At 36.5% G+C, this 24,394-nt stretch overlaps 1 protein-coding gene across 1 annotated transcript in view; it reads right to left on the reverse strand.

Annotated features, from left to right (window-relative positions):
* ITGB8 (integrin subunit beta 8) overlaps window positions 1-24,394 on the reverse strand; it is an 80,502-nt gene that overhangs the window by 35,060 nt on the left and 21,048 nt on the right. Inside the window, 2 exon segments of the mRNA NM_001265993.1 lie at window positions 9,426-9,600; window positions 12,936-13,021. Coding sequence (NP_001252922.1) covers window positions 9,426-9,600; window positions 12,936-13,021 — 261 coding nt within the window.

A 24,394-nucleotide genomic window follows, 5' to 3' on the forward strand; every position in this document is an offset into this window, starting at 1 on the left:
CTGGCAATATCCATTGGTTTTAAACAAACAGCCTGGGAATTTCAGGGAGGGGAGGGAAGGGAAGGGGAATGATTGCTCCTCACTTTTCCTCCTTCCTCCCAAGTAGGACAAGCCCGACTACAATAACCCCCTCCCACATTCACTCCTCCTCAAGCATAATATATGATTTTCAAAGCCATTTTACCTAAAGAATTTTATTAATTTTGCAGAAGCCCTGTTGAATATATTTCTATTAATACTTTACAACTATCTGGGCTATTCCAACTATCAGGAATTATTAAACAGTTATATGCAACTGGATTTGTTATATAAAAATTAAACTTAACCTGGCATGTGCGCTCCAGATATTTTTAGTTGTAAGGTACCATGGGTTAATATTTATATTGAATATTAATAGATGATATGTCAGTGTTCCTTTTTAATTTCACATTAACTTAATTATAGCTGTTCTTGTCATTTTAGGGGATTTGGGTGTTGAAGATAAAAGTAATTATTACTTTACATTTCTGGTATCTTTATTTGCCAGTCTCAGGAAGTAACCTAAGTAAGTTTCTACAACAGAAAACAAAATTCTGGTGATACTTCATTTGCTTTTTTGTTTATGTACTTTGCTGCCATACTGCATTCTTTTCAATAGTTTTCTGTTTTTGGAATACAAGTAAATGTGAAGAATCTATTTGGGTGTGTGTTTATGTGAATGTCTTTAAAATATCATTCAGTTCTTCTGAATGCAGAGCTATCTAATTTTCCTTTTTTTTTTTTTTTTTTTTTTTTTGGAATTCGAATCACATTATCTCACCAATTTTTCCTATATTAAACAATCAATTCTCACCACTAAACATATGTAAGGCCAACTTTGGGGAAAATAGTTATAATTGACTATAATTTAGGGCCCACCATAACATTTCCTTCTTTTTTTTTCCTTTATGAATGTAGAATCTCTAACACAGGGTAGAATCAGGTTAATTTCAACACTATAGTTCAAACTCATTACTTTTGACGCAGTAAAGGGTTTAAGAGTTGAGAATCTAGTAGTTTAGTTTTCACTCACTCTCCTTACCTATTATTCGTCAAGTTAAACATTTCAGTTGAACTCCTCTAGCATGCCAGAATACTGGGATATATTCCTATCCACCCTTGCCCTTCTTGTCTTTTTGCCTGGATAATTTCTATAACCTCTTCATTTGTCTACCTCTATCACTTCATTTTCCTGCCATCATTATCTATACCACCAAATCTGTCTTTTTAAAATTCAAAACTGCTTATGTTTTGTCAACAGCTCTCCACCAGATGGCCAATGCCCAATGGCTAAATATGTCAGATCAAAGTTCCTACATAATACTTACTCTTGTCTACATCTTTAGTGCTAGCAAAACAAATCTGCTTTAATTCCCCCATATACACCCTACAAATGCATACTCCTATGCCCTGCTTGTGGTCCTTCCTCTGCCTGTGGTGACCCAACCTCTTCTTCTTCGTGTAATTACCAGTTAGACACCACTCACTAATCTGCTCCTTCCTAAACTGAGCTGAGGGCCCCGCCCCTGTGTTTCCATGGCAACTGGATCATACCACCATTTTAGTGTTTACCATATAATTATGAGATTCTAGACTGGGCATCTTTATCTTTTTTTTTTTTTTTAAGCAGCTAAGAGCTACTAAATAAGATAATCTATGTAAAATATTTTCCATAGTATTACATATATAGTAAATGCACATGTTAGTAATTATTACTACTACTAGATTTTAAGCAACATTAGGGTAAGAACTGTTGCTTCATCTCTGAAGCCTCTGTAATTGGCACATACATAGTCACCCATAAATGTTTTATAACTAAACTATATTTGAAGCACATTTTGGTACAACATTTCAAAGGGCCCACATATTTACCACAGAAAGAAGTCAGTATCTAGAATTATTTCCCACAGTGTAGGGAGAGCTTCCACAGAGTTTCTCTAAGAGGAAAACAGTATCATCTGGCTCCCAAATGTTCCTGCCACCACTTATATTATCTCCAGGAAAGCTTTATCCTCGTGCCTTTTGAGATTCTAAGGACTCAGACCCTCATTTCCTTCCACTAACTTTAAAGGGAAGAAGTGAGTCTGTGACAGAATTAGAAAGAAGACATGGAGGAGAGTTAATTAAATTACCTACTTAGAGCTATTGCCAATGATTGGTTTGAATACAAAGAATAAAAAGTGGTTAAAATGAGTTTTTAAACTACTCAAAGAATGGTGTGAGCATCCCTGATGTACTGGGTACAACAAACATGACTGCACACTAGGAAAAGATAAGTAAAAAGCATTCTGCATAAGATGAAATTTTAAAACCAAGAGAAAATGTGGAAAACTGTAAGTGGAAGAATTATAAGCCAATTTCTATTCATTATACTTCAGCAGTGGAAGGAGAAGGGCCCCCAAATGGGACCAGTTTATAATGGCAAGATACAGACTCCAGTACATTTCCTAATTTCTGTGGGAAATAAAGTGAGGAATGTGTGCCGGGGTGGAGAGAAAATGTGTAAGTTCTGTTTTGTTTTCTAAATTTTGAAATCAAGAAAGAGGTAAGGCATATCTGGAAAATCTTACTAAATCTACGCTAAATTAGAAGATTCTTTTTGCCCATTGTTAAAATGAACGAAGTTTGAAACATTTTCTTAAGTTAGTGAAATATAGGTTAAACTAATCCTTATCCTATACATTGTATTATTTCTAAATTAGAATTAGAGAATTCCCTTCTCTCTCCTATTTTCCTAAAGAGTTAATATCCAGTTTCCTTAGAGGACATCAAATAGGATCAATAGTCTACTTCTGTTATCATTTTCCATAAGATTCATAGGTGAAAATAAGAAAAAGGTATAATTTAAGAAGTGAAAATTAAAGAAAATGTCTTTTTTTTTTTTTTTTTTTTTGAGACGGAGTCCCGCTGTGTCGCCCAGGGTGGAGTGCAGTGGCCAGATCTCAGCTCACTGCAAGCTCCGCCTCCCGGGTTTTTACGCCATTCTCCTGCCTCAGCCTCCTGAGTAGCTGGGACTACGCCCGCCACCTCGCCCGGCTAGTTTTTTGTATTATTTAGTAGAGACAGGGTTTCACCGTGTTAGCCAGGATGGTCTCGAACTCCTGACCTCATGATCCGCCCGTCTCGGCCTCCCAAAGTGCTGGGATTACAGGCTTGAGCCACCGCGCCCGGCGAAAATGTCATTTTTTAATGTCATTTAAAACATTCAATTAAAATATAGTCCTACTAACATTTTTAAGAAACCTAGTCAAGATATGATGTAGTGAATATATTCTTGAAAAATTTTTAACAGAGGCTACGTTGGAAGTCATAAATTTTTATCAGAGAAGAATAAAGTGATAAATCAAAGTTAATATTAAGAGCTGAATGCATTTTCCACTTAGGTATGCATTATATCAAGCCCTTGACTCTGATTCAACTCATGGTGAAAAGGACTTTTACATCATGGAGTATGTTTCTATATATCTGGGGTTGCCAGAATTGAGCTTTATATATTATGCCCTAAGACGGATATGTCTTTGATGTCAAATTCATTTTTAAGAACTTATTTTCAGTTTAATTTAATAAATATTTGCTATATATGGGGATTACAAACTAGTTCTGCCACACGGAGCTCACAACTATGTGGGAAAGATGACTTACACACGTTAGACAATTATGCTAATTTGCACATAGAAATTCAAATAGTAGCGGGAAATTTAATAAAATCAAGCTCCGCAATGACTGACATAAAATTATTTCTCTTTTTTCACTCTCCTACTCCCAATGATCTCTTCCCCACTGCGTTCACTTACCATCTCCTGTTGATGTCTCCTGTTTCTCTTCTATCTCCAAGTCCTATCTCTCCCCGGAGCTTCAGCCTCATATAGCTAAGTCTCTCTCTCTCAACTCAAGACATCCCAGTTTAAATCAACACCACTCCATTCATAAGGAGCAGAATTCCCTACCACACTAAGTTGCTTGCCAGATCCTGGGAGTCCCACATGGCCCATCAATCACCAACTCCTGTGGATTCCACCTCTCCATTCTCCTCAAGTTTACCGGGCTTTCTCCTGTGTCATTACCACTATCATTGCTTGTCTATAGCACTGAAACAATTTTCCAACTTTTGAACTGTTCATTTATAGTCTCAGAAGGACTAAATCATCATTATATCTACAAAAAAAGAACAAGCTAAACTCATTGAAGTGTATAAATTATTTGTGACATACCAGTAGAAAAAATGCAACTGATAATTTTCATACTTGTGTATTTAAAAAAGGGTAAGACATTTAAAAGAATATACTTATAATAGGCAAATAATATATAATAAACTGCTAAAAATTAGGATTCAATTAGAAAAATAGGCATATTTGTATGGAGACACAAATCACACACAAAAAAAGAGAGACGAAGATGATTAACAGCTTAGGAAAAATGTTTAAACTTTCTAGTTCTAGGAAAAAGGCAAAAGAAAACAGCTAATGGACTAAACAAATAGCAGACATTAAAAAGAATGAAAGCAGGCATGGTTGACTAATGAAAGGCTAAACTGAACATCGAATTTTTTTGTGAATAATGTAACAATATACATTAAAAAGTAAGTACATTGTCATACATTTGACCTAGCATTTCTACTGCCAGGAATGCATGCTAAAGAAATATGCGGTTATATACAAAGATACACGCATAGTAAGTTTCAGTGAAGATGTGTTTTAAAAAACTTCATTCAGATTTGATTTGGATTGATTGTCTTACATTTATTGATTCACTTGGACTTTGTTATATTTATAGACTATATTTATAGAGAACTGTCATTATTATGCTATTATATTCAGGAGCATAAAATTCTTCTCCATTTATTCATATTTTCTATTAAGCAGCACAATGGATCTTATACTTTTTAAAAAATTATTATTATTTTTTATTATACTTCAAGTTCTAGTGCACAATGCGCAAGTTTGTTACATATGTATACTTGTGCCATGTTGGTGTGATGCACCCATCAACTTGTCAGCACCCATCAACTCGTTGTTTACATCAGGTATAACTCCCAGTGCCATCCCTCCCCCCTCCCAGATCTTATACTTTTTTAAAAGTTTATTCCTAAACAGTTTACATTCTAGGTTGCTTTTATGAGATAATCACACAATTGATCATTTTTCTTCATTATATTTAATATTACAAAGGAAATTCACTGATTTTTGAATATTTTAAAAAACAACCTGCCAGAGTAAAATTTTAAAAAATTCAATAGTTAGCTTTACTTGATTTGCTTGGATTTTCCATGGCATGATAATTTTGCTTTATCTTTTCAAAATGTTTATAACTCTTATTTAAGTTTTAAAAATGTAATCATATTTATGTATACTTTTGAGAAGGATTTTAATATACCCTAAGGGAGTATTCTTCAATTTTGGTTTTGTCAGAAATGGGCACTAAATTTTATTGAATGATTTTTTGTTATCTGTTGAGATAGCAATGTTTTATCTCTTTTTGGCAAACTAACATCATAAAAATAAATCAATTCCAAAAATCAACTATCTTTGGTTTTCTAGCTTAAGTCTATTTGTTTGGTGATATTGTTCTTCTTATCACATACAGTTAATTTGATTTGCTAAAATTTTATTAAGAATTTGATAATAGAGTTATGCTAACCTTGTAATAGTTAAGTAGCTTCTAGGCATCCTCTAAAGTGATGGAATAGTTTAGGCCGGGCTCGATGGCTCACTCCTGAAATCCCAGCACTTTGGGAAGTTGAGGCAGGCGGATCACCTGAGTTCAAGAGTTCAAGACCAGCCTGGCCAACAAGGTGAAACCCTGTCTCTACTTAAAATACAAAAACAAAATTGCTGGGCATGGTGGCAGGTGCCTGTAATCTCAGCTATTCAGGCGGCTGAGGCAGGAGAATCGCTTGAACCTGGGAGGCAGAGGTTGTAACGAGTTGAGATTGCGCCACTGTACTCCACCCTGGGTGACAGAGGGAGACTCCATCTCAAAATAATAATAATGACAACAATAAATACATAAATAAATAAATAAAGTGATATAAGAGTTTATATACCACAGAGATAATGTATTCCTTCAGTATTTGAATGATAATGAAACATTTCTTCTCATGAAAGCATTTAGACCTAATGTCTTTAGGGAGTATTGCTTATTAAGGGAGGTAATTATAATTTTTATAATTATAAACATTTATAACTTTTTAAACTTCTTGTATATTAGGTTTCTTAGGGTTCTCTATCTTGAGTCAATTTTAGACATATTTTCCTAGAAAATTATCTATATTATCAAGATTTAAACAGTTTATCATAGATTTTTGTACTTAATATTTCTTAAAGGCTTCTTTCTGAAATTTTTTCTATAATTATGGTTTATATAATTAGGTTATTTGATTTTTGTCCTCTTTTCTTAATTAGATTTGCCAATAATTTATCTATTTCATTAGACTTTACAGAGAACCAGCTCTTGGATTTATACATTCATTTTATTCTTTTTTTCCTATTTTGCATTTCATTAATTTTGCTTTGTTATTAAATTTAGGAACTCTTTTCTGTTTTTCTTATGAATTTTTTTGTTTATCTTGTTCTTATATCCTTGAATGCTTAGTTCATCTGGAGTCATTTTTCTTTAATAATAAAATCACTTAAAGTTGTGAATTTTCCTAACAACAACTTCAGTAACAACCCGTATATTTTGAAGTCTTGTTACTATTATTATTGGCTTATAGGACTAGAGTTTCAATTTATTCTTGGAGATAGAATTATTTATGAGAGGCTTCTCTGAAAGTTGCCATTATTTAATATTTACTTATCATTTTGTATTGATTTAAAATTTTACTATGCCATGCTTATAGATATTGGCATATAAGAACAGCTTTATTTTTAGAATTGTGTTTTCCTGCCTAAAGTGTAATTCATTTCTAAAAATATTCCATGGACTTTTGAAAATATTATGTATGTATCAAATGCTATTGGCTGAATTGTGTTCTGAAAAATTCATATGTTGGAGCCCTAACTTCCAATGTGATGGTATTTGAATAGTGGGTCTCTGGGAGATATGATTAGGTTTAGATGATGTCACGAGGATGGAGCCCACATGATGGGATTAGTGCCCTTCTAAGAAGAGATACTGGAGAGCTTTCACTCTCTCACTCTTGTGCATGTGTGTTCTCTCTCTTTATCACTTTCTCTCTGTCCTGTGTGGACATAGCACGCCAGGATGAGACTTCTCACCAGTAACCAAATCCACTAGCACCTTGATCTTGGAGTTTCCATCCCCTAGAACCATGAGAAAATAAACTGTTGTGTATGCCACCCAATCTATGGTACTTTGCTATAGCAGCCAAACAGACTAAGAGACTGTTTATTAATTATTTTTCTATTCTATTATATAATTCCTATTTACTTCATGTGCAAATATTAAGGTGTGGGTTTTTCAATTCTGCTATTTTGAAAATCCTGTTGAAGGAAAATGAAGAGTGAAGAGGCAGGTATTGAGAATTCTGAAAGATTTGCAGGAAAGATGATATTAACAACTTACTCTTCAAGTGTGAACTGGGAAGTATTTCCAGACTCATTTGAGTATGAAAGCTGAAATGTAATGGAATTACATGTGTGCTGAAAGGGGCGATGGCCTGGATTAAGATCCTGAAGAATCAGGTAGATTAACAATGGGAAAGGCTCTAGTATGTAGTCTTGCTGGGGATATGGAAATGCATAAGAAATTGGGGATGCTAGAAGTAATCTCAGGCTCATATAGATCAGAAAAACTAGGACTACAAACCTATTAGGATAACAGGAAAAGAAAAAAATCATTAAAGATGGTTGGGCAACTATAACATTAAAATACAGCTTATATTCAGTGTGCACGAAGGAGCATAAGAAAAATAAATAAATAAAAAAATGCAGCTTATGATTGTCACATCTCAAGAATTTAAAAAAGAATAAAACATTTTTAAGGATGTAGTCATATTTACTAGAGGCAAGTGATATATGGTAAGCTTTATATATAAGCTGCTGAAAATTGGCATTCGATTAGAAAAATAGGCATATTTGTATGGAGATACAAATTACACAAAAAAGAGCTAAAAATGGTTACCAGCTTAGGGATAATGTTCAAACTTTCCAGTACTAAGAAAAAGGCAAAAGAAAACACAGACGAGAGAGGCATGTGTAATTATAGGAATATCTAAGGGCAGAGTTTAGTGGATGTATTGAATTGGAATTAGGTGAACAAGAGCATATAATTTTTGTTTCACCCTCTCTCTTTCTCTTTTTCTAAAAAGAATTTATTTACCACACTAAATAATTTTTTACAATGGAAGGTGAGAATAGCTATAATCTTACCAATCTAATTACTTTCATTTTCGTATATCCCTTTCCAGCTGTTGCTCACAATGTCCATACTGGGCTGTGTCATTATTTAATAAGGGAAAGAGCATAGTTTTAATTGGAAACTGGGAATATGCCCAGGGCCAAGAAAGTAATGGATTTTGTTTTTCTGATAATCAGAGTCTGGAAGAAATAGCACATTTCTGGAATGGGGAAGGGAATGTGTCAAGAATGGTTATTTAAAAATTAATGACAGGACAGGACCACCCACAATGAAATGACAAAGGCTTGGATACAATTGCGAGCTATTTTAAACTACATGCATCTAATTGAGTGGTGCACATCTGTGTACCTTGATTTATCTTACTATATGTAGTTTTTACACCAGGATTCTGTAGCAGTGGAGGAAAGTGAATAATGTCCAGTGGCCTACAACATAGGCCAAACTGTGAAATACACTGTGAAGGAAGGGGAAGTAAAAAAGAGGTATAGGAGAAAAGGTGTAAATTAATCTCAGGGGCCATCACAAAATGGCCCAAGGTAATTATGATAATCATGAATTGCAGCCTTGTGATTGAAAGTCTATTACAAAAGCTCTAAGAACTTTGTAATAAACTTTTAATCACAAGTTGGTTGTGATTAAATCACAATCACATAAATATTGATTGCTTGATTGATTTAATTTTGGAAGATCCCTTCCAAAGGGGATCAATCAAGCTAGCAAATACTTATGGAGTGCTTACTACATGCCAGCGCTCTGCTAGGCATTGGAAAAACAGAGTGGAATAAACATGTCCCCTTGCTCCTAGGGCTCACAGTAGAGTAGAAAAACACAATTACATCACAACCTGATCAGATTATGTGAACAGAACACATAATTAGAATATAGTGTGGTCAGGTTTGCAGTGTCCGAAGACACACAGCTGGCTGCAGGCACTATAAAGACTAGAATTCTAATTTCTTGATTCTGAGTCCACTGTGGCTTCTACAATAACAATACTGCCTGCCACATAATATTTAAAATGAGCAAATTAAAATAAGTTGCAATTTCAAGTTAAGAATCATTATAGATGTATTTGAAAATGACCAAACCTGGACGCAGTTGGATAGACACTTCTCCTGGTGTCACCTGGGTATTAATTTCATTTTCAGTGGGTATTATAACATGCACAGATGGGTATTCTATTGAATCAACTGAGCAGCCTTTGCTTATTAAATTGGAAACAATATCACAACGTTCACTTCTTGATCCACCTGAAATGAAATCCTGTTTAAAAGAAAGAAAATCACTGATGTTTTTAGTGTATATCATCTCAGTTACATTCAAAGAAAATGACATAGCAAATATTGCATTTTTGGTATTTTATATCATTTTAATTTCTTCTAATCCTTATGTTTTTACTCTTTCTACAAGAAAAACACAAGCAAAAATCCTACTCCACTTTCTGCATCTAAAACCTATTTGAGAAGGAAAAGCTCAGACTGAAGTTTCTCTGGTTGGCTTTTTTTTTTCTCTCTATTTTGGAGACAGAGTCTCCCTCCTGATCCAGGCTGGAGTGCAGTGGCACGATCTTGGCTCACTGCAACCTCCATCTCCCAGCTTCTAAAAATTATCTTGCCTCAGCCTCCCAAATAGTTGGAACTACAGGCACATACCACCACACCCAGCTAACTATTGTATCTTTTGTAGAGATGGGGTTTTACCATGTTGGCCAGGTTGGTCTCAAACTCCTGACCTTAGGTGATCTGCCTGCCTCGGCCTCCCAAAGTGCTCCCAAAGTGTGAGCCACTGCACCTGACCTGGTTGGCTTTTTATTGGTTGTTATTTTCATCAATTTAATATAATATTCTGGGGATATATATATGAAAAGGTTTTTCTTTTTCCTACTCATGACTGAGTCTTTTTGACTTCCAAACATAGCAATTTGCACAGAAGTGAGAGAATTCTATCATATTCCCTTTGACAGTGAAATTTTTCCTATCATATATACTGTGAAAGTATAACTATGCTCTGAGCCTGCACTCTGAACTCTAACTATGCATGACACTCTGCATCAGATATAACGGGTAGGAGAGGAAGGGAATTCTTCAAGATATATAATGTCTTTCATAGATGTTAGAAAGGAACATGGGGCATTAAACTAGGTAACATTGATGATGCCCTTTCTATCCTAATTACTTTCCAATTACTTATGTAGTATAGAAGGAAAGAGAAAGCAAAGTACATGGAATGGCAGATTAACGTGCTACATAGTAGTGCAAGCAAACTGGATATATCCTGTCTAAATTTTCTAGAGACCTTTTGCTTTTGACTAGCTTTGAAAATTATTCAAGCCAGGTTTACTTTGTTACCATTTATCTATCCTAATCATGAGCAGAAAAAAAAAAAAAAAAAAAAAAAAAAAAAAAAAAAAAAAAAAGGCCTGCCTCTCCCTTGCCTCTCCTTCCAGGCTTACTGGTTGAGGAATCATTGGCATCAGCCACATCCGCACCTAAAGGGTGAGGGATCTTCCAAAATTAAATAAGACATTCTTCCTCTCAATGACATCAGGTCGGCCTGCAGGGAGTGGACAGCTCCTTCTGTTAATGGCACGGATGGTGGCTAAGTCCTAAAACTGGCTGCTTCCCCTGAGGTTGTGTTATTAAAGCAGGCACTCCTCCTGGTTTCCTAACCCTGAATGAGTTGTTCCAGAGCCTTGTTAAAGTTCTATATAGTCCTCACTCCCATTTCTTAAGCCATGCCTCTGTGCCCAATGCTTCCCACATTGCTTCATTTCATCCTCACAAAGACTGTGTGGAGGGTTCAATTTGTATTTCCATTTTAGAGGTATGGAAATCTGAGATTCAAAGTGGTTAGGTAACATGTGCAAGTTTATAACATTAGAAACTGGTGGAACTGGGATTTGAATCCAACTCAGTGTTTCTTCAGAGCCTGCTCTTTCAATACATAAACTAGGCTGAACTGCGCTGTATAGAATATTTGAGGACACGAGCACCCAAGTGAGTTTCTGACTGTTTTCCCTAAGATCCCATCTGAAGAATGTCACCAATAGTGATAGATTTTCCTTCTCCCCTCCAGCAGCCACCTCCTTTCTCCTTGACTTAGCTCCTTCTATCGGACAACTGACTCCTCCGAATACTCAAAATCCCTCCTTCTATGGCAGGACTGACAGTTATTCCCAAAGCTGTGACTCTCCAGATTATTTTCTTCCAGTCGGAGGTGTGAGAGGGAGAAGGGGTCCCTCTGAAATCGAATGTTCTATGGCTAACATCTTACATGTGGCTGACAACTGGGCTTCTCTTTTGAAGGCTCTTCCAAACTACCCTCACTAAAGCATTCAGCAGTTGACAGCAAGTTGGCACAAACTTCAGGGCTCTAAGGATTTTCCTTAGTGAAGCAGTAAAAATCTAAAATGAAGTACTGGTTTGGGGTCAGGAAATAACAAGCCATGAAACATTCTTGACAGAGAAAAACCTGGAAGCAAACACCAAATTTGAGGTTATAGAGATGAAGAAAGGGAGATGCTAGAGTAAAGTGAATTCTTTTGGTCATTTGGCTCACAGGAAGTGATGGGATCGGACCCAGAAACTCTGAAATTGTCCTCTCTGTGACATGCCTGGCTCCACGGGTTCTGATGAAGCACTTTGTAGTTCATGAATGACATCTGGTTTTCTCACTGGTGGAGCCCAGAGTCCATCTGGGAAGCCTTTAGGCTATCGGTAGGGAGACTTACTTTCAGACATGCCTACGATTTCTTGAACTCTTCCCCTGCCTCTATTCTGACTTGCTTCCTAGAAGAAAATGATATCCACCATTTGTTGCTACCTTTCAACTTTCTTTTTTCTCCAAGAAGTAATAAAGGAGGTCGGAAGGATAACAGTAGGCACAGTTGTTAAGTCAGAGGAGACAAAAGCTACAGACTTATCTCCATGTCAAGCAAAAGGCCATTAAAGACCCATTTGTTTGTTCTAATTCCCAGGAGCTACATAAGTAAATGTAAAATTATTTAGGTAATCTCATACAAGAAGAAATCCCAAATTAGCAGATTGCTTCTTCAGTGCAATTTACTAGATACAGGCAGTTCTAACTCTAGATTACCGACAAAAAAAGAAAACTCACAAAACAACCCTAGAGCCAAGAAAGAAGGAATGCATTGTAATTGTTTTACTAAGAATTTTGTTATTAGGATCTGTTTATCTTGGTAGAACAGAAAAACAGTTATTTTGAACAACAGGATACATAACCTTATGCCTCAAGCTGAAGCAAGAATTCCACACCAAAGCCTACTGAACTATCAAAAGTTACTAGCTGTGGTTGCCAATTCTCTCTATAGAACAGATGGAAAACATAAAATGGTTTGTACTTCATTTCAAAATTACCGTAATTTTCCTAATAAAAAGGTTATGCTTTATTTTATATTCAGCCAGATATGCTATTTCCAAGTATAAAACCAAATAAAATTTTCCTTATGTTCTGCAGTATCTTTCTTTTTCCTGATGCACCTTCAAGGCACAGAATATTAGGAAAATGAAGTCATGCTATAGCTCAAGTCAACCATGAGAAAAAGCAAAAAAAAAAAAAAAAAAAAAAAAAAGGCACACCTCTTGAACACACCATCCACATTCTGGACCCAGCGCAAGGCACCTGGCACAGGATGCTGCATTTGAAGATGCACATATATTGTCCTCTGTAATGAAGGAGAAAACAGTTATAATTTACTCTCAAAATAGAAAGCATATATAATTCTAGACTACAATGCATTTTGAAAAACTGAAACAAGAGGACCTTTTATTACAAAAATCTAACAACAAAGATATATAATTTATTGGAAAGAGTTGACCTGCTCATTGTAATTAACAGATACCTTGATAATTATGATTTAGTTATGAATTTGGGAGAAAGAAGAGTGACAAAAATGTGATTTTGATCAGGTTTGGGGGTCTGGCTTCAATTCTGCTGCAATAGTAGAGGGCAAGGACCCTCCAAATTTTTTAGTAAGTTTAGTAAGTTTCACTGTATTTCATATTCTCTGAAGCAAATAGGTGCTTTGGGTTCTAGAGTTTTTCCTACAAAAATGATTGTTTATAGACATAAATCTCAACATATAAATTCACATTAAATCACAGATAATGAATTTTCTGCAAAACAATCTTGATGGGCATATAAAGTAATTAACTTGGGAATTCTAATTGTGTGAGTATTGATTATTTTGGCTTGAGGAATACCAGAACCAGACATACTGGCATGATTTAATATTTTAGAATTAAAGTGGTTAAACTGAATGAGTTGTTTTAGTAAATTTAATTTCTCAGATTGGATGACTAAAGATCTAAGATCATGACCAATTCACATTTCCATAGATTCCTGCACATGTCCATAATAGTTTAATAATAACATCGTGGTGCCTGGAAATTATTTGCCATTATCCCCCTATCCACTAACTGCTGAAACAATTAAAATAGGGCTCATTAGTATAGGTTGAAACGCAAACTATGATACAGAATGAGTCATACATCATTTTATCATGAGTTTTTACTAGAACAATCACATACTTCCTACAGTCTATTCTTTACCATGAGATGTTGTAAGGACACTGGAAGTCACAGTGTGATCTGTCCATCTCACTCAGAGTAAAGAAAAGGGACATCCTGGATGTAGGCAGCTCACAGACCAAATGAGGAGAGACATATATAAGCAAACAGTATCACATAGTATAAGATACACAGAGAGATTTCACCAAAGTGGTAGAAGAACAGGGAGAAGGTGCCTCTCACTCTGCTTTAGAGAGGGATAGGTTGGGGTGGAGGAAGAGGGTATATTTAAGGATTGCTCCCCAGAGGCAGTCACATTTAGTATCTCTCTTTGTCATCTCATTTTCTTTCTTCTAATCCATGTTTATCTCTTTAAAAAATATATTACATATACAAGAAAAGTATGTGTCTGTGTGCACACTCATGCACATGTGTGTATGTGCCCAATCTCACATGGTCATGGTAATTTAAAAGGGAATAGAGACCACAGAATCTCTAGCTAGCCATATTCCAACTGTTTTCTCTTTTTCTCTTTCTCTCTCAACTTTCCCCAACGTTCTGGAAATACAGGATAAAAGCGGTTCTGACCTGGAGGTGGAAGGGGATGAGAGGGGAAAGTAGTAGGAGAAGAGTAGAGAGGGAGGAACTGTGTTTACTCCTGTGTTTACAGCTAGAAGTGCTAACTGGGGTGGTATGGAGCACCCTTCCCTGTATTTCCCCGGACACTCAATGGAGTAAGTAGAAAACATCTTTCCCTAATACCTCTAATGTTCTATCATCTCCTCTGTGTATCTCCTTTGTCCTTCACTTTATATCAACTTTGTATATACATTGTCCAAAACTTCTTCACTTCACTAACCTTTCTAGACCTGGCCTAGAACACAAAGAACTAAAGTTAACTCTAATATTTTGTGCTTCCTTTACCACCAGCTTGGCTTCCCAAAGTATGAAAACTCCTTAGCCTAAACATTTTCCATCTGTTGTAGGCTGCTAAACTGTAAAATCTGCTTGCTACTAAAATGTTCAGAAAAGTGAGTGACCTTTTTCGTTTTGTTTCCAGAAAGAAAACCAATTTAGGTGTAGACGTTATGCACATTTGCAGACTGCTACGGTCTGAGTGTGTCCCCCTGAGTTCATACGTTGAACCTTAGCCTCTAATGCAATAGTATTAAGAGCTGGGGCCTTTAGGAGATGATTAGGTCATGAGGGCCCCACCCTTCTGAATGGGATTAAGACTCCAAAACTTTTAGCTCTCTTGGTCCTTCAGCGCTTCCATCACGTAAGGACACAGCAAGAAGTCCCTCACGAGACACTGGACGCTGGTACCTTAATCCTGGACTCCCCAGCCTCCAGAACTGTAAGAAGGAAATTTCTATTGTTTATAAATTACCCAGTCACAAACATTTTGTCTTAGCAGTACAGATGAACTAAGACACAGACCTGATTTGACTTTTGCCAACTCTTAGCCTTGACTCAAATGAAACATGAAATTAAGTCTATTTCAGTTCAGACTTGACCAAGACTTTCACTCAACAGGTAAGACTTTTGTGTTGGCAGTTAAGACTGTAGTGTCAAAAAGAGGGTAAAGAACATGAACAGACACTTCTCAAAAGAAGACATTAATGTGGCTAACAAACATTGAAAAAAAGCTCAACATTGCCTATCATTAGAGAAATGCAAATCAAAACCACAAGGAGATGCCATCTCATGCCAGTCAGAATGGCAATTATTAAAAAGTCAAGAAACAACAGATGCTGGCAAGGTTGTGAAAAAAAGGAATGTTTTTTCCAAGTGATTATATACAATAATATAATTGAAATAACTCCAAAAAAGACTGCAATCTCCAAAGTAGATCTACCATTTGATTCAGCAGTCCTACAACTGTGTATCTACTCAAAGGAAAAGAAGTTATCTTATAAAAAGACATCTGTGTGCACATGTTTATCACAGTACAATTCACAATTGCAAACATATGGAATCAATCTAAGTGCCCATCAGTGGAAGAGTGCACAAAGAAAATCTGGTATACATATACACCATGGAATACCACTCAGCCATAAAAAATAATAATGTCTTTTGCAGCAACTTGGATGGAATTGGAGGCCATTATCCTAAGCAAAGTAGCTCAGGAATGAAAAATCAAATAGCACATGTTATTTACAAGTGAGAGCTAAGCTATAGGTACCCAAAGACATACAAAGGGGTTTAATGGACATTGGAGACTCAGAAGAAGGGTTTGGGAGAGGGCTGAGGGATGAAAAATTACCTATCGTGTATAATGTACACAATTTGGCTGATAGGAACAATAAGAGCCCAGACTTCACCACCATACAGTTCATCCACGTAATCAAAAACCACTTGTACACCTAACGCTACTCAAGTAAAAAAAAAAAATTTAAAGTACCGTAGACTCAAGGAAGGGATGCTGCGGAATCTAGGATGCCGGTCTTTGCTTCTAATAATTGTCTGACTCTGTTCTAAGTTAACCTAGCTTCAAGCTCAGATAAGGCTCCTACTTCCCTAGTACACATGGCAAAAACAAATTCACAAGTGAAAATCTGTTTTCTTTGTATTCTGATTCTTTTCTTTAAAAAGTTCTAGTGCCCATCTCTATTCTCAAATTTCAGACGCCTAACGATGATGACCCAGAGGGAGAGAAATGTGGTCCTGTCAATACTTTCCAGGTTCCAGGGCTGACATTTCTCAGGGTCTACATAGCTACAGGAAAAAAGATCCCATAAATGGATCTGGAGGAGGTGGCCACATGGTTCTGCAGGACTGGAGGAAGGTCATAAATTGAACTGCATGGGAAGAGTGTCAAACATCATTTCTGGAGAGTGTCATGGTTATGCTTCACAGAAGACATGCCAGATACAGTTTGGCATGCAGCATTTTAAGAAATTTCTTTCTAATTAAAAATATGCAAGTAAGTAAAATGCCAAATATACCTATATCAACAATTACAGGAATTATTTTCGCTGAATGTTCAAAGTATTATGAATGCTATTAGTCAGCGTGTGCTAGGAATTTCTTCTCTCTTTCCCACACAAACACACATACGCTCTCTCCTTCCCTCTCCTCCCACAACACACATACAAACACACTGTTCTGTGAAAGTAAAAATCTTTACACTGCATATACAACAATGCATGACTGCTGTTTACAGACACGGACAGTTTGTTATCAGCTTCTGGATCTACATAGTTAATTTGCCCTCCCATCCAACATTACAGGAAAACTACTTTATAGCAATGGTTTCCTAGCAGCCCTCAGCACTGCACCGACACCTCATTAGAGGGTGTGCCTGAGTGGGTTTTCCCACTTTATGATTGCGGTTGCTGCTTGTTCAGCTATTTGCCTAGTGATGTTGCAATGTGCACCTTGTTCTTTATATTCAAACACTGCATTTTAATAAGGATTATGTTTTATTGATCCCAAGGGAAATTCTTAAGCCAATGGAAGAAGTATTATAATGTGCTAAAGCACAGATCTTCAGATCCTCCTTGTGTGCTCATTTGTTTTAGTTCTCAGTGCCTCATAAAGCCCATGTTATTTAAAAAAAAATGTATTAAATGTATTGCTTTAGTGCTATCCATGATAGCAAAGACACGGAATCAACCTAGGTGCCCTTCAGTGGTGGGCCAGATAAAGAAAATGTGGTACATATACAACGTGGAACACAACACAGCCATAAAAAAGAGCAAAATCATGTCCTTTACAGCACAATGGATGTAGCTGGAGGCCAGTATCCTTAGCAAATTAACTCAGAAACAGAAAACCGAATAACACATGTTACCACTTATAAGTGAGAGCTAAACATTGGATACACGTGGACATAAACATGGGAAAAGCAGACTCTGATAACTACTAGAGGGTAAAAGTAGGGAGGGGAGCAAGAGTTGAAAAACTGTCAGGTACTATGCTTAGTACCCGGGAGGTGGGATCATTAATACCCTAAACCTCAGCAGCATACAATACACCAGGTAACAAACCTGCGCATGTACACTCTGTTTCTAAAATAAAAGTTTAAAAAAATGTACTGCTGGCTGGGTGCAGTGGCTCATGCCTGTAATCTCAGCACTTTGGGAGGCCAAGGTGGGTGGATTACCTGAGGTCAGGAGTTTGAGACCAGCCTGATCAATATGGTGAAACCCTGTCTCTACTAAAAATACAAAAATTAGCCAGGCATGGTGGTGCATGCCTGTAGTCCCAGCTACTTTCTTTGTTTGCTATAGCTGTGTGAAAATTTTCAGGAAAGAGCAGGAAGAAAATAGAAATAAAAAGGGTTAGAAAATTGACATCCATTGTGACTCTCACACACACAAAAAAGATGCTAATATTTTTATCATCTGGAATTCTGAGAAAAATTGGTTTGGGGCCTAGTTCTTCAGAAGTATAACTGTACCAGCAGTTCTGGAGTCCCTGGGGCAGTTTTATGTCACATTACTATCTCCCATCTAGAGAAAGTAACCAGGTAGGCTGGGAGCGGTGGCTCACACCTGTAGTCTCAGCACTTTGAGAGGCTGAAGTGGGCAGAACACGAGATCAGGAGATTGAGCCATCTTGGGTAGCACAGTGAAACCCTGTCTCTACTAAAGATACAAAAAAATTAGCTGAGTGTGGTGGCACATACTGTAATCCCAGCTACTTGGGAGGCTGGGGCAGGAGAATAGATTGAACTTGGAAGGCGGAGGTTGCAGTGAGGCAAGATCATGCCATTGCATTCCAGCCTGAGCGACGGAGCAAGACTCCATCTCAAAACAAACAAACAAAACAAAACAAACAAAACAAACAACAACAACAAAACCTGCCTTGACAGAAATCAGAAAGAGATTTAATTGCATATTGTCAATAAATGTGTACATTCTAAGTAATTGTATTTCTGGAGCTGTTAGCATGTGCTGTGCATCTTATATTTTCTCATTGTGTGATGAGATAGTATTGCTAAATAGTTACTGGGAAGAAACTTCCAATGTTCCATAACACAGCTACTTACTAAGCTAGTTACCTAAACTTTCCAAGCCTCCATCTCCTCCACTGTAACACAGGGCTAACTATAACCATATGAAATTGCTGATGTGAGGATGAAGTAAGGTAAAGCATGCCAAACAGAGTGCTCAGGGCACAGTAGGCATTCGATAAAAAAACTGTTGTAATGTCATTATAATTAATATTATCTATGATGGGTATATTATCTATATACACATACATACACATTATATATATAGACACATACATACGTGTATGTTCATGTGTGTATTAAGCTCTATGTTCAAAAAACAAAGAAAGATGTTATGTGTCCTCAAACTTGTTGTAAATGTAACATGCTGTCTTTAAAATGAAAGTCCCTTGGGTCATAAAGATAAAGTTTTAAAAATACATCTGGCCGGGCGCGGTGGCTCAAGCCTGTAATCCCAGCACTTTGGGAGGCTGAGATGGGCGGATCACGAGGTCAGGAGATCAAGACCATCCTGGCTAACACGATGAAACCCCGTCTCTACTAAAAAATACAAAAAACTAGCCGGGCGAGGTGGCTGGCGCCTGTAGTCCCAGCTACTCGGGAGGCTGAGGCAGGAGAATGGTGGGAACCTGGGAGGCAGAGCTTGCAGTGAGCCGAGATCCGGCCACTGCACTCCAGCCTTGGCGACAAAGCGAGACTCCGTCTCAAAAAAAAAAAAAAAAAAAAAAAAAATCTAATATATAAAAATGGCTATTAAGTAAAAAGTGCTGCATTTATTTTAGCTGTTTAAAAATGATTCTTAAAAGCCCACAACGTTGAATATATACACATCCATCCAATCTATTACAAATACAACTTTGGCATGACTATGAACTGGCTTACTGAAAATCTCTTAGAACACCTGCATTTTATTCATATTTTGCAACATGAACATTGATTTAAGCTGAATAATTTTTAAATTATTTCCCAGAATTAAATGTTTATGACATATGTGAAATGACCTCCATAGCTATCTGTCATAAAACATAATAAATATCCATCGTCAATAGGACAGAGTACACAAAAATCAGGAAAAGACATTCATGACACCCACTTAGGTATTCTTTGTTTTTGATGTGCCATTCATTCATATTATTTTGAAAATATTTAGTTGATAGAAGTGACAGGGGGAAAATATGGACCAACAAACTTCCCAAAACTAAAAAGGACAACAGAAGTGTCAGTGTTTAGAATGGGATCTTTCCATAAGTCAAGTGATTGGATCAAGTTAAAGTTTTTAGAGACATTTCTAGTTTTTTTCTGTAGTAAAGTCAATAAAATTTTAACAACATTTAAAGGATGTTCATGGTTATCTGGCAAAAAGAACAATTATAACTGATAAAAACTGTAGTACTTGATATTTAGAATCAATTATTCTGGATTCTTCTGTTACTCCTAGACAAAATGATTTGTAAGAAATGCATTTTTTTTCCAGGCAACATCCCTTTCCTAATTGCATTTACTATACAAATTAAATTAAATTTAGATAACTATATAAAACTACTTCCTTAAAAAATAAAACAAGTAAACACTGTTGTAATTAATGCATATTCTGCTTTGATAACAGTCAAAATCAGACAAATTGAGCACGCTTAAGAGTAAAGTTTAGAGTATAACTGGGTTTTCCTCCTTCTACATATACATATCATGGTCATGTAAATATGCCTTAAAAATATATTACTTGATTACTGAATCTATCTTTTACAGAGAAATATAATATATGCTATCATTTAATATAAAAATTAAAACAAATAAATACATTGGCATTCTAATCACTGGCCACGACCTAGTTATTCCAAGTTTTGATTTGAGGTTTCCTAAAGGCCCCTACAAAAATAAAGGCAAGGAGTAGGTGCTTAGGCCTACTTCTTTGAAAATAAGGTGCAGCAAAAAAACAAAACAAAACAAAAGTCAGTTAAACATTACCAGGGATTAAGTAAATGGGCATGAGAGAAAAGGACGAAGCACAGAAAGCTCTCCGAAAAAGGTGGATTTGAGTAGGTAGGTTCCGAAGAGTTAGAGAAGATATATTACTGAGAAGTTAGTGCCTGAGATGATCCCTCAAAACAGGGGGAGCAAGGACCTATTTGTTGAAATAGACAAAGAAGCAGATGTCATTAAAATAACGATAACACATCTGTGGCAAAACTTTAGCTGCTAAATACCACCAATGCCTATTTAAACTGTGCTCATATAGAATTAATTGAACAAAATTCATGAAATTCAAAATATTTGTAGTTGGCTTCTGAATTATGCTTTCAGGAAATACTACAATCCTGTAGTATCACCCAGCTAGGCTGGCACATTCCTCTCCTTTGCCTCCACCATAGTGTTTAATTTGTTTCAAACTTGTAGAAAACAAGCATTCAGACCATGGAAATGAAAATAAGTATCTTTAGGGGGCAAACTATTTTCTCTAAGTAATTTTGCCTCTACTTTCACTTAGGAAAACCTACAATAGTATTTATGTTTAGTGAAAACCAGTTTGGATTCCTCTCTATCTTGCCTTCTCTGTTTGCTGTTCCAGTGATTAGGTTTGATAGTCTGAACGTGTATTTGGAAGAGAAGGAGGTGGTACAATAATGTTCAATTCTTATATAGCAGCTCAGCAGGAAGCTGGGGGAATGAGGACATTACAAGAAAAAACAATTGTTTTAATTCCCCTGAGAAAGACCCTGGAGTAGAGATTGTTAGCAAGTGACTTACTGGGACAGGGAGCAAGCATATACGTTGGTGCAAGCAGCAAGCATATACGTTGGTGCAAAGGGAGTCTGGCCTCAACCTGACCCCTCCCATAGCTTTGAGCCCAAATGACAACACAAAGTTGTCCCACCTGGAAGCCTGGGGCCTGTTTTCTACCCATATCAGACGGTCAATGGCTGCATGCAGCCTGGTATGGGGAGGAGTGAGGTTGGAGCGGGTCGATGTTCCAGGCATCTCTGAGCAATGTGGCTCCTTTTGGTGGAGGGCAATTCCTTTGAGAAAGTGACAACTGTGAGCCATAAACAGCCAGAATGCAGAGCAGCTGAGGATGGGTGCACCAGTCCTATAAAAAGAGCATGGGTGGGGCACTAGCAATGTCTATATAATAATCTCCCCCAGAGGGTGATAAATGATTAGAGTATTGTAGCACAGATTGCTGTTTGCCTGCATGTTCTTAACTAACGGACCTAGATTTGTTGAAGGTGGCATTGAGAGGAACTGAAATGCTGCAATTCTCACCTTCTCTTGCAATGATGATGATTGCATAACTAATTATGATAATTTAAACGGAAGCAGAAGTTTCTGAATGGGGCATCTGTGAAAGTTTTCAAAAAAGTTTTTTTTGTTTTCCTTTTTATTCCCCTTATGCCCATCCTGCTTCTTTCTGCCTGGAACGTGGATGTAATGTCCGGACCTGCAGCAGACTTATTCAGACTTGAGGGAAATTGTCTCATAGAAGCTGAGGCTAAAGACAACAGGAGGAAAGCAGCTCAGGCCTCTTAGAATACCAAGGAGTCCCTGTATCTGCTCGTTTACTCTCAGAACTGGGTCTGATGTGAAAGAAGTCTTACTCGAATCTTACTTAATCCTGTTTTCAAAGACCCTCTTACTTGCAGATAAACACAATCCCTAACTGATGAATTTTCATCTGAGTTTTGAAAGATAAATAAGAGACTCTAATAGAATAAATGTAAATGTTTTAAAAGAAATGTTAAGCATAAAATCACTTTATGTGAAGTAGACCATCCACACTAAAGAGATGTATTTCTTCATGTTTGTTTGTTTTTCCTTGGAAAAGTAAGAATACTAGATTCTCAGTTCCTGGGAGGAAAGGTGCTTAAATACATTTTCTTTGTATATCCCGTCTATGAGCCTCATACATACACTCAATATACTAGAACACACTCAATAAATGTGTAATTAATAAACAATATTCTAAGTAGAGGTTAATTTGGCAATTTAATTCCTGAGTTTTTGTAAGTCTTGACTACATATATTTTTAAGTAATCTTCATTTCCAAAACCTATTTATCACAAAAGGCAATGGAACTATGTTTACATAATGATACATAGCTAGATGAATTCATCTTTTTGTTTCCACAAACACAGATTACCATTTTCTTACACTTGGTCTTCTGATATTGTGTAGTTCACCTGAACTAGCTTATTTTTAAAGAACTTTGAAGATATAATGAAATGCTACTAAATTAAAATAGCCTTTTTAAATGCTGCCATCCTCAGGTACAAGACCACCAAATTCACTTACTTTTCCTTATTGCACAGATCTAAACCTAATTTGAATTCATCAAATGTTCCTTGTACCTCCAAAGGTGAGTATCCCCTGACTGAGCAGAATTTTCTTGTAATGCGTTAGGAAACAGCACTAATATCTTTGGTTCTCAATAGATAGGTTTTTAAGGTTTTTATTATATGCAATCTTTATGTTTCAGGAACAAATTTCAACTTCTCCTGTTACATAGTGAGTAATTTGTGTGATTATAACAGGGCTTTATGCTAGCATAAAGATTTTTGGAGAGCAAAAGAAAAACAAACAAACATGTTCAACCTTGGGCAGGTTAAGAAATGTTAGGGCAATGCAATGCATTCCATTAGTCTGCCCTGCCCTGGTTAGGGCAATCCCAGCATGAGTCAGAGCTTAAAGTGGTCTGGGATGGCATAAATCAAAACTCTAGGTCATGAGGGAATTTACAAGAAGAACCATTGTGAAGCCACTAATGACATCCTTCTTGAAATGGGCCATCACAAGAAGCCCAGTCAGATGGGATCATATCAGATCGTTTGATTATGATTCATTTATGCCCATCATAATCAACTTCGCACTGAAAAAGCTCTGATTGCTGCACACTTTGGGTGACTATATAATTTATGATCTACACGAGACACTTTTTAACTTGAAAGGGGCACTGTTAATTGTACCGGTGCAAGATGTTAAACTGAAACTCCTCAGGAAAGCTGAAGTCTAAGGTCACTCTAAACACAGAGTATTCCTTTGTTGTTCAATGAGAAATCAAAACAATAGACAAGGCAATTCATGATGAGTTTACAGGAAATGTGAAAGGAGAAAGAGAACACCATAGTTAAAGATGCACTCTCTCAACGTAAAGGTAGACTTGAAGCTGGTTTTGAAGGATAGGTGAAATGCAGAAATCTGGTTAATAGCTGTTTGATTATCTTCAGATTATGCCTTCTGTACATCTTTACATGTATATTTGATGTGGAAAGAAGATGACAAAACATAAGGAAGATTTGTCATTTGTGTTTGAAACTGATTTTGCAGTCCATATTGTTTCCTAGGCAAGGCAGTTTCTCTTGGCAGCCAAATGGTCACTCAACATACAAGAAGAGTAATTCTTGAAGAGGAATAAATTCAGTTTTGCAGTTGCTCATTTAGCTGAATACTTCAATTTGTCTTCTGACACTCACCTGCTGGGAATTTTCAGGAATGGCAGAAACAGGAAGAAAGATGGGATCAAAACCATATCATCTATCTGTATAGCTTTTCCTACATTAGACTTGGAACTTGAAAA

This window comes from Macaca mulatta, chromosome 3, assembly GCF_049350105.2.
Source record: "Macaca mulatta isolate MMU2019108-1 chromosome 3, T2T-MMU8v2.0, whole genome shotgun sequence".
NCBI classification, from domain to species: Eukaryota; Metazoa; Chordata; class Mammalia; order Primates; family Cercopithecidae; genus Macaca; species Macaca mulatta.